Source organism: Excalfactoria chinensis, chromosome 19 (genome assembly GCF_039878825.1).
Source record: "Excalfactoria chinensis isolate bCotChi1 chromosome 19, bCotChi1.hap2, whole genome shotgun sequence".
NCBI lineage: Eukaryota > Metazoa > Chordata > Aves > Galliformes > Phasianidae > Excalfactoria > Excalfactoria chinensis.
In genome coordinates, this window is record NC_092843.1 from 7,859,994 (window position 1) to 7,871,403 (window position 11,410).

An 11,410-nucleotide genomic window follows, 5' to 3' on the forward strand; every position below is an offset into this window, starting at 1 on the left:
AACTTTGAAATTACTCAGCAAACCACAATTTCTACAGCAACCTAACTTGCACACCGCTCACATAGTTTACAGAAAATTGTCCCAGTGACTCAGGCAAACAGAACGTCATACCAGGACGAGACACTACATTAAGCTTAGACTATGATTCTTGAAGAGCCAGATGCCACATGGACCCAGCCTCACACCTGCAGTTACTTCTGTCAGGCAACAGCACGCCAGTATCTTTGTGTCACTGAGATCCTATGGTCAAAGTGGAAAAATTGTAAGAGAAATGAAACTGGTATGTCTGTAAGAGAAGTGATGGACCCGACCATATTCAAAGTACTATCAAACACACCAAGTAATCTTTTAACCTTTTCCTGCTACAAAATCCGCAGTTCAACAAAACATGTAATAATGTGCTTTCAGTCCAGCCCCATTCAGCAAAGCACTTACCCACATGCTTATGCCAACTTAAGTGTATGCTTAAGTGCTTTTGCACAATAGGGACAGGGAAGGTTCAGGCCCTGCAGATGAACCATTTGCTGAAACCTCTATTCCTCTCTCCCCCGCCCCCACGTTGACTGGCTCTATTTGCAGACTTCCCTGTTCACAGTATAATCCAAAATGTGTTTGTAGAGAATACTGAGATACAACAGAAATGCCAAACAACTATTAGGAACAAAAATATCTGACTTAATGAAACAGAAGATTTTCTTTTTCCTTCTCTACACAGCACATACCTTTATCTACACACATTACATTACCCTGTTTCAATAGATCTCTAAAAATAAGTTACAAGTTCCCCTAATGCTTTGGATTTCACAACATTTATAAGACTATCACCAGAGTCAACAGGCTAAAAAAAGAATCCATTAGCATTAACTGGGCTGTCACTGGCAGTGACAAATAAATGAATTTGATGGTTTTAGATCAGTCATTAGTAGACCTACCCCCGGGCTGATAAAGGCTCAGCACTTTGCAGACGAGATGTACTCAATCTGGAAGCAGAAAGGAGCACACAAGGGTGTTAGCGTGCTGCTTCTCTTCCATTTGCCTGTCCTCCCCCTTTTCTGACCCTCTCCTGCCGTATCCAAGCAGCTAGGTCTTGGTGCAGAGGACTTACCTCTGCAGATGAAAAGGCAAGTGATGCTCAGTTTAAATGTTCATTTAACACTAAGTCAAAAGAAAGGAAAACACACTAGGCACAGGACTATTCATAATACAAAAGCCATCCTTAGGCAATGATAACAGAAAGACATGCATTTTACACAGTAACAGGACAGTCTCTGGAGCTTAAGGACAACGTGAACAATCTACCTGAATGGTCAGGGAGAAGAAAACTGTTTACATTTCCAAAAGTAACAAAATGACAAAAATCCACCTCAGCTCCAGCTTCTGAGGAAGCTCACTGCACTCACAGAAGGTCCCGCACAGACACTTTTTCCTCTGGCTGCCAGCATCAAAGAACAGAGATCGTGTTCTGCCTCTAACAGATCACAGAGCAAGAAGCTGAGCTCAAGAATGATAGGTTTTAAAGCCCTGATCCCCTACTACCTGAGAAGATAAGCTAAGACTCAAACTCATCAACTTTTCCATTTGACCACCCGGTGCCAGAGAAAGACAAATTCTACGAGCAGCTTACAGCACACAAGGCATGTCCACCAGGACAGGCTGCAGGCACACGGACACTGGCCATGAACTGCCAAACCAAGTCTCTCACACCATCTGGTATGGATCTCCCACTACTCTGAACACAGAAGATACAGCAACAATAATTAAGATATACACATATGCCAAGAGCAGAAAATAGTACCTCCCTTACTCTACCCTGATATACAAATGTAGGGAAACAAAATGAACGAAGATAATAACGATAATAACAGCAGCAAGGTCTGTCTTTGCTGCTTGTAACAGCCAGGCAAGGAAGGAGGGGCAGCAGAAAAGAGTCCTGAGCTCAGCTGGTGTGTCCAGTTTGCATTATTTCATAGAGTGCACCTTCCACCTAAGATGGGGAGAAGCAGGACTAACCTGGAGGAGTTTGGAGGAAGAAGCAGGGGAACAGAACTCTTAATTCTCAAGGTCCATCATTTGCTTTGGAATAAAATCTCTCTGCTACTCTGGCTCACATTTACCAGCAAAGGGATGCAGATGCCCCACCTACAGCCAGCTTAATTGGAATCAGACATCCAAATCCATTGGTTCACTTAAAAAAAAGAAGTCCTGGGTTAGCCAAAGTGTTGTTCCAAAAGGGCATGCCCTCCGTTTGCTGCTCTGGAACAGTCAGCTTCACGTGGCTTTAATCAGGGCAACTCCAATGAAAGGAGAGTTGTTGCCACTCTGTTTTTCACCCAGGAAGGAACAGATGTGTAGAACAGCACCTCCTGCCAGCCCAGCCCACCAGCAAGCACACACCAGCAGGCACAGCCACACCAGAACCAGGGCTGGTGCCACAGCATCCTCTGTCAGGACAGAACACACCTAACAAGAGCACTGTGTTCTGTGCCACATTTGACTACCAGTCTAAACGCCCCTCTCCCCACATAAAACTCTTCTATTTTGTGCTGGACAGTCACCACATCACTGCCCAGCACTCACAGATCAGCTCCCCAGTAACATGGAACCTCAACAAGGACAAGCTGTGCTCTGGGTTGGCAGCAGACGGAGCACTGGACAGGCAGCACCCAGCCTAAGAGATCCCAGAGCCAGCAACAGCAGCTGGGCAGCAGCTGCTCAGCCCTGCACACCCAGCAGCACAACTGGCCACATGTGGGCAAAGGCCAGCAGGTCACAGCATGGCACTGCCCGTTATCACCGGGCACAACAACACAAGCAGTAAATTACCACACCGTGAAGTCACACAAGCACACATGTACCATCAAACAGCTTCTTCACAGCAGGGGGAGGTGGGAACGTATCACGTTTGAAAATATCTAATGAACACGATAAATTTGGTAAGGCTTCTCCCACATAACATAGAGGGTAAGGTCAGAGTCAATAGTTGTACGCATTAAAAAGTCACATCACTGCAGCCTTCGGTGTTCAAAAAGGGGTACCCAGCTGCTTCCTCCCGCCCGGCTGCTTTTTAAGGATTTTTATGTCAGCAGAGTTAAAAATGATCAACTGCTCGAGAGCTCCTTCCAGCATTTGGAAGCAAGACAGACTGCTATCAAGGAACAGCGGCCTCCACAGCACCCCGCTATATTCCTTCATCTCCCTGTTAGCCACACACTGGAACCTCGGCAAGTTAAAGCTCTGCAGCAAATGTCCAAAAACAGCAGCTTGAAGTCAGGCTGCACAAGGAGGGGAGCAATTTACACCAGTAATCCACCGGGGAAAACCGCGGCGGATTTCTGGAAGGGCCATTCTCAGAAAACCAGGGTGAACGCTCCGCTGTTCCAGTCTGCCACTTCTCACTCAGCAGCCAATTTGCATCACCAGAGAGGTGACACACCATGGAGACATAGTTGAAAAAAACCCAAAAGAAAGCATTCTGCTGGGATGCAGTCTGAAAGAGGGAGCCTAGCCAATTAGCATGGATCCAAAGGGAGAGAGCAATGCACACAAACCATTGTGTGCCTCCGGTGGCGCAGCGGTAGAATTCCCGTTTGCAACACCAGGGGGCCCGGGTTCGAATCCCCCCCCCTGTGGAGCAGGGGGTAGAAGTGCCGCTCTGCTACACAGAGGGCTCGAATCCCGGGAGTTGGACTCGATGATCTCTAAGGTCCCTTCCAACTCGCACAATACTATGATTATGCATGCACAAAAAGTGAGCGTGACCCTGCAGAGCACAGCGAGCACATCCCCCAGCCGGGGGAAACGCAGCCTGGGAGCAGCCAGCCACGGCCCCTGGGCACCACACAGCCCACCCCATACAGCCTTCTGCAGCCCAGCCTCGTGGGGAGCACAGCCCTCCTCTGGGGGCACAGCTGGGGGATCTGCTTGGGGGAAAGATCCCCTCTCACACCTAGACAGGCAGGGCACTGAACGCCATTCATTTTCACAACCCCAAGCCTTAGCTAGTTAATTAGACTCCAGAACAGTTGCATTCCAACGCACTAAACTCAGTATTCAACTGGAATGAGGGAACAACTGAACTCCAAAACCTCAAATCAGTATCTAAGTAAGAAACAGAAAGTCCAGATCATAAAACACAGTCCAGAAAAACACATCACAAACAACGCAAAATTCTCTTCTTCAATGCACACAGTTCTCTCCATCAGTTTCCTTTCAGTTTCTTTTTCCCCCCAAACACCATGCAGGAACCCCAGTCCCATGGGGGACAGAGCACAGACAACACTACAGAGCGCACCGCACAACGCTCTGCAGCAGTGCCACCCCTCTGGGGAGCAGCCCACAGCCCCAGCTTTGCCCCTCGCCTGAAAGATGACTGCCACCAACCAACCAAAGCCTATTTGGAGAGCAACAAAATCCCCTTTGTCTCCCTGGTAAAAGTTTCCTGTTAAAGAATGCAAAAATCAGGTCAATTTAACACAGTAATACCCACCGCATAAGACGAGCCCTGTTTTTTTTTCATTGTTTTTGAAGAAGTCACCTGGGACAGTTTAACAGCTCCGCTGTAAGCGTTATAAACTTTCACAAATGGCACTGTAGGAACAGACACCTGGTAATTGAAGGCAGTTTAAAAAGTAAATAAGCCTTTAAAGGCACTGGAAGGAGGAAAGGAGCATCAATCACATTGAGAGATCACCTTCATGCAAGATCACCTTCTTTAATTACAAAACCTTTCAGAATCCTGGAAACTTTAAAAATCTCTCTGAAAGACAGCACCAAGCCAACAACATAATCCAGAAGCTGCAAACCCTCCAAGTATAAACTCTGCTCAGCACGGAAACAAGCCAGACAGCTCGTTATTCACTAATTAGTTATTAGATATGTCCAATGAAGAAAAGAGCCCTTGACTCCTTTTCCACATTCATTCGGTTCACAGCTCCACAAGCACACTGCTGGCTTTTCTTGGCATTTTCTTCTCCCCCCATTTTACTTAAAAGAAACCACCAGCACCTCTCCTGCCGCATGCCCAGTGTTCCTAAATCACACGTTGCTTTTTCCAGATGCACATTTTGTACAATATTTATTGCTACGGTCCCACAATTAAACAACCTGCTTTCATAAGAAACCACATACGATAAAACTATTGGGCTGGATTTGCTCAGGTGGTCTCGTGCCGCAGCGGCTGTGAAATGCTCCTCTTTACTGACTTCCCTTTGCAACTCCACAGCGTGTACGAGTGGCACACATCAGATAAATTCTTCCTATAAATTCTCAAAAACAGTCAGAAAGCCAAAATTTTTCTTTTAGCTTTCAAAATTCAAACGCAAGTACAGACCTAAAACTGATCTGCTGGTTTTGTTAGGCAGAACCTAAAGAGCAACAGCCACTTCTGCTTCCCAAGGAAATGGCACCTAGCGATAACTCAGAGCAAAGCACGCCAGCAGCCGCGTCCGCACGCAGCCAACGTGCCTTTGTCCCAGCATGGAACGCGGCCCCGCGCTGCCGGAGCGCCCTGCAAAGAAGGGCAGAGATATACCCCCATCGATCACATCCACAGAACTGAAAGCTCAGCTCGAAACAAGCCTGAAGTCTGCGCTTAATCCAAACGCTCTCCATAAACACCAAGCAAAACGTATTGCAGAAAAGAGAATAACAAACCCAAGTAATGCGACAACAATCTCCCACCAGTACCAAAGAAGCCTCTGGTTTTCAGCCAGCCAGCTGACCAGGACTCTGCAAGGAGACAGTTAACTGCAGGCATGGAGCGGCACAAAGCAGCTCTCCTGCAGTTTCACAGCCATGCGCTGATACCCTTAAGACGCCATGCACTCCGGCTTTAAAAGCTTTCATTGCCAATTCCCTGTTTGAAACCTGAACTGCCTGGCAACAATGATTCTCTGTGTGCCTAAAATCCTATTATTGATCCTCCTACTTACCTTAGGCTGTGCTCGTCGGGGAAATGCAACTTTAGGGTCAATCTGAGGAAAAAGAAAGGAGAAATCAACAAGATAGCTTTTGTTGTTAGGCTGGTTTTTGTCTTTTTTTTTTTTTTAAATCACTGAATTATTAATCTCTCATTTCTCAGGCTCATAGTTCAGCACGCTGGGTCCTACAACTGCTATGTAAGTGAGAGATCACAGGCTGGGTTTGTCAGAGACTTTCTGGCAGAGGGAGGGAGACGGGAAGGGAGGAAGCAAACCTCTCTCCTGTGTACTCTGAGCCAGCACTCCTGATCGAGCCCTACCCATAGACCCTGACACCTTCCTTCCAATGGGTTTTGGGTTACTTTGGTCTTTGTTTTATTCTTCTATTTCACCAACTGACTGGCAGCACCAACACTAAATGCAAAACTCTAAGTAAAACTGTTTCAGTTTATACTGATTATTAGAACCCAACTGTTAGAAGGACTACGAGATTATCCTTCGTGACAGCGCTCCTCATGGATCTGCTACAGCGCTTCCCCAGAGAACAGACGAGCACTGAGAGGCCGCGAAGGAGCACTGTGCAGGTGGGGGAAAGAGAGGAGAGCAAAACAAAACACGCAGGCACTGCAAGGCAGGAGAGACCCAGCTCTTCAAAAACGATTTTCCAGGAGGGAGTTACATGAAGTATTCCTGAACCAAGCAGGGACAAAAAGGACCAAGAAGATCAGTGAGCACGTCTTGGTTTCATCCCCCGCTCCCTTCAGACGCAGCACTGACACCTACCGTGCTGCATAAATTAAAAGCCACGTCCACTTTGCGGTTCTAAAATGTTCATTCTGCAATTTTAAAAGCAACTTTCACATGGGGCATCTTTACCAGCCGCTCTCCATCTCCCTAAAATCCCCTGCAAACAGAAATCCACCACCATAAAGGAAGGACTGGATGTAAATAAATAATCGCACCTTTTAGGCAGTGGTCTGGTCCAAACTGTCAAAAACAAGTGCAAGGAGGTGTCAGCGTGCTGCTGATTGCACCTGTATTTTTAGCAGCATCTGCAAGCACACACGTTCTAAACAGGTAAGGAAATGGTGCTTCAGAGGACTACATCCCACCTGGACCGTGTACCTTGCCTTGACTGCCTTCAGCGCTCTTTGACTGCACAACAAACGCTGGCCCTGACCACGTGAGTGTAGAAGCAGAGGCTTTCATGCCTTGAGGTTGGCTGCATTTCACCCCCTGCAGCTGCCCCACAACAAGGAGGTGCTCCACTTTGGAAGCGTTATTCCTGTGGTGATTTCTGTGACAAATAACCTCTCCTAAAGAGCAGCTCTACTCACTTAACATGCCAAAACTGCAAACAGCACCAGCATTCGAAGTGCAATTGATCATTAATTTGCCTGCATCAGATACAAGTACAGTATCTTTCTTTTAGAACGCACCTGAGAAATGAGTGATTACATGCCACTTCTTTGTTCAAAAATCATTAAACAGTATATATATATTTTAACTAGAGCTAACCTTTTTCATAGAGATTAACATTATCTACAATTACATCCAACACTGACTAACATCTGTCTACTGGGGTGATACAACAGGTATGGATGGTCCATGCGGGTACCCAAAGGCAAACGGGAACGTTCCTACAGCTGCTTCCAATGGGAAACTTTTGGCAAAATGAGCAGCGGTCCCACCAGAACAACACAGCCCCACAGCACAAAGCAGAAGAGCCACGACGTGCTGAAACCAACCTCTCATTTCTGAAGGTCAGTCCAAAGAGCACAGAGCTCTGCACCACAGCAACACCTCCTGAGCAACCCGGCCCTCCTTCCTACAAACTTTTCGCCCAGCGCTGCCGTTCTCAGAGGCACCCCACGGCACATCCATACCTTTTGCATAACCCTGTAACTACTTCAACAACAACAAAAAAGTCTACCAAAAAAAAATAAAAAAATCGAGTTAGTTGGGTACAATTCTACTTACTGTATCTACAGCTCCGCTAGGAAATGACTATAATACTATTTCTGATATGAATGGCCATTACCTAAACAAAGCTTTTAACGTAACTGTAAACAAGAGCGACGTTTCCATGCCAATACCCAACCGATCTGCCTCCTGCGCTGAACGTTGAAACAGAGTCAAATGCTGTTACACCGAGCAGCAGCCACTGCAACACCCAGACAGACGAGCGGCCAGGGCAACCCCGCGAGCTGCGCCCCTCCAGAGCTGCGCCCCTCCAGCCCCGCTCCAACTGCGCTCCTGTTAGAACTGCCTCCCTCGCACTGAGGCACACTGACCCTCACCGAGCTTCACGCCCCTCCCCCAAGCAAAGCAAACTAATACCCCGCGGGGACTCGGTGCCATAGAGGGGAAAGCTGGGGAGGACAGGATCACGGGCAGAGGAAGAGAGGGTGTCCACCTGGCACTTCTTAAACTCGTGTTCAGATATTGTTTGTCTTTCTTCTTCCTAACTAAATTTATCTTAAAAAACACACAGAATACAGCCGGACACCGAGGTCTGGTGACTTTAATCTCTGGAGCACAGTCAGATCCGTGATTGTACCACATCTGATTAAACCCCAAATCAAATTACCGAGGCAGGCCAAGGCAGGGGCTGCGTGCTTGGACAGGCCCAGCAGAATCTGTCAGTCGGGCTCAAACGTTCCGTTCCACCTGCTTCCCAGGGGCTTTGTGTTTCACATCAGCCCCTCCAAGTGCCACACACCGTGCTCGGCCTGCCCTCGGTGTGGCTGTATCACAGCCGGGTACAGCGGATGCTCCAGCACCGAGACAGGACTCTCCCTTTCACGGCTGTAACATTTCAGCCCCAGCACTGCGAGCTGCGGACACGTGCCCACTGGAGCGCTCATGCAGGGCTGAGCCCTGCGGCCCCTCCATCCCCAGCACAGCACTGCTCAGAGTGGTACCAGAGCAGAAATGACCTCTACCGGCGTCCTCCCCACGCCGCTGCTGGGCACAGAACGGAGACGGCGCGCGAACTGCAAACTTCAGCCCCAGCACGGCCCCAGGTGCAGGGAGGCAGTGGGGGCTGGACACAGCACTGAAATAACACAGTGTGGGGGCGAGGGGGCAGCTCCCCTGGCTTTGTTTTGTTTTTTCAAATGTTCATAAATATATATACACACATACATAGACAGATTGATCATCTGAATAATGTCACTTATGCTGGAGAGCGGCTGTAGTAAAAAGCTTTGCACAAACAGCAACCCGGCGCTCGTGCAGCTCTGCCAGCCCTCACCCTCCACGCATGAATAAAACCCACGGGGCCCCAAGGCAGGCTCTGGGAGCGGCACCAACAGGGGACGGCACGGCTGCGGGTGGCTCCGGGACGGACCGTCTCGAACATCACATCCCCCATCGAACATCAACCACCCATCACAGCCACGCAAAGCGCCCGGCAGGAAACCTTCTGCAGCAGAACGCCACAAAAAGTTGGGTTTCACCCTGGGATTTTTTCAATGTCATCGCTCGATAGAACGTGAGGCGTGGGGAGGAGCCACCGGCCGGCAGGGAGAATTTGGATTAAAGAGGAAAAAATACGAAATCAAATAAAAAGTTGCCGCTTTCGCGAGTTCGAGCCGAATCCGGAGCGGCGCTGGGAACGGCCACCTACCGTCTTGGAGTCCAGCTCGTGGTGCGGCTGGGCCAGCACCTTGTCCACGCTGCCCGGGTCCGTGAACGTCACGAAGCCGAAGCCTCTGCCGAGACAAAGAGCGGAGACGGGCGGGGGGCGATGAGCACCGGGGGGGGGCCGCACCGCCCGCACCGCCGCCGCTTTGTTCCGCGGGGCGGCCCCGAGCCGGGCCGCAAAGTTTTGTCCGGGGGGGGGAGGGGGGGGGGGGAAAGGAAGGGGCCGCTTACCTGGAGCGCTTGGTGGTGGGGTCCCGCATGACCATGCACTCCCGGATCTCCCCGAATTTGCTGAAATAGTCGCGGAGACTGTCTGCGGGGAGAGGAGAGCGGGGGGCAGCGCGGGCACGGGGGGGGGGGCGGGGGGGCGGGCGCGGCGCCTACCTGGGGAGGTCTGCCAGCTGAGGCCGCCGATGAACATCTTGCTGGGGGGAGAGAGCGGAGCGGGGCTCAGCGCCGGGCCGCCATCGGCCATTTTGACGGGGCACGGCGCGGAGCGGGGCCGGGGGGGCCCCCCCGCCCGCACACTTACCCGGGGTCGTGCTGCGCCTCGCCGGGGCCGCCCGAGGTCGCCTGGCTCCCGTCCGCCTCCATGGCCGCGCGGCGCCCGCAGCGATCCGCGCCGAGCGAGAGACCCCCCCCCCCCCGCCCGCCCGCCCGTCGCCCCCGCTGCCGCCCCCCCGGCCCAGCCCGGCCCGGCCCGGCCCGGCTCGCTGCGGCGCGGCTCGGCTCGGCTCCGCTCCCCTTCTTCCCTTCCCTTCCCCCCTCCTCCACCACCTCCTCCTCCTCCCTCCGCTACCGGAGGACCTCACTGGAGCGGCGCCGGGGAAGCGGCCAAGATCCGTCACACGTGGGCTCGGCTTAGCTCAGCGCCGCGCGTCCCGCCCCCCCCGCCACCATCCTCTCCTCCCTCCATCCCGCGCGCCGCGCCGCCCCCCCCGCCCCCGCGACAAGGGGCGGGGCCGCCGCCGTCGCGTGGCCCTGCGTGACGTCACCGCCGCGCGCGCCCACCCTCGCTCCGCGCGCGGCCCCGCCGCCACAGCGCTCAGTGCTCCGCGCTCCGCTCCCCGCCGCCCCCTCGCCGCGCTCCCGGCCGCACCGCGCAGCCTCCTCCAGCCGGGGGCGCCGCTCCGCGCCTCGGGCCGGGGCCGCGCTGCCGTGTGAGGGCGGGCGGAGGCGGGCTCGGCCTGCGGCTGAGCTCACGAGCGAGCGGCGGGAGCCCCGCGTGCCCCGCGCTGCTGCGACGCCGTGCCGTGCCCGCGGGTGTCAACGCCCAGCACGGCGGGCGGCCCCGCTCGGCTAAAGTCAACGTGCCGATGTCCCCGCGTGTGAACGCGCAGCATCCCGGCGTCCCCCCGCCCCGGTGCCCGCGTACCCTCGCGCCCCACACCGCGGTACCCGGATCCTGCCCCCCCGTGGTCCGCAGCCCACGAGTGCCGTGCCGCCCGCAGCTGACGGCCAAGCCGCCCGGCCCCGCTGCCCCCCCGCGCCCTGCTCGCCTTTCGGCCTCCCGTGCTAAAGATCCGAGTTCCCAGCGGGTTTTCAGGAGATAACGACCCGCACACTTAACTCCTGCAGCCGCTGCGCAGCGCTAATGTTGTCCCCAGCTGCACAATTAAAAGTTGGAGTGTTCATTCCGTTAACGAGTATTCACACCGACTCGGGCTCCGGGCTGATTTCGGTATGACCGCACCTGCCCACACGGTGACTGCCCTCCCCGGCGGGTTTTAGGCTCTCGCTGATCTCTTTGACACGCAGCAGTTTGGGAACGGAGATGCAGTTTGTTGCAGGAAGCACCTTTAGGGCCTAAGCAATGGCTGACTCCTGCCAGCAGCACGTGGGTG

The 11,410-nt window shown here is 52.6% G+C and overlaps 1 protein-coding gene across 25 annotated transcripts in view; it reads right to left on the minus strand.

Annotated features, from left to right (window-relative positions):
• The window catches only part of MSI2 (musashi RNA binding protein 2), a 188,725-nt gene extending 178,523 nt beyond the window's left edge, over positions 1 to 10,202 (minus strand). For 16 of the 25 annotated variants that reach the window (XR_011905629.1, XR_011905627.1, XR_011905628.1 and 13 more), the window contains exons 1-6: positions 10,099 to 10,202; positions 9,951 to 9,991; positions 9,798 to 9,879; positions 9,550 to 9,634; positions 7,983 to 8,030; positions 5,931 to 5,972 (exon numbers count right to left, since the gene is read on the minus strand). Coding sequence is in view for 15 of the 25 variants with exons in the window: in XM_072353742.1 (XP_072209843.1) it covers positions 5,931 to 5,972; positions 7,983 to 8,030; positions 9,550 to 9,634; positions 9,798 to 9,879; positions 9,951 to 9,991; positions 10,099 to 10,160 (360 nt within the window). In the remaining 10 variants the exon portion in view is untranslated. Of the gene's footprint in view, positions 1 to 5,930; positions 5,973 to 7,959; positions 8,036 to 9,549; positions 9,635 to 9,797; positions 9,880 to 9,950; positions 9,992 to 10,098 lie in introns of those variants that run through there. The other 9 variants (XM_072353741.1, XM_072353738.1, XM_072353735.1 and 6 more) reach the window with 4 other exon arrangements.
• Between the last annotated feature and the right edge of the window lie 1,208 nt (positions 10,203 to 11,410).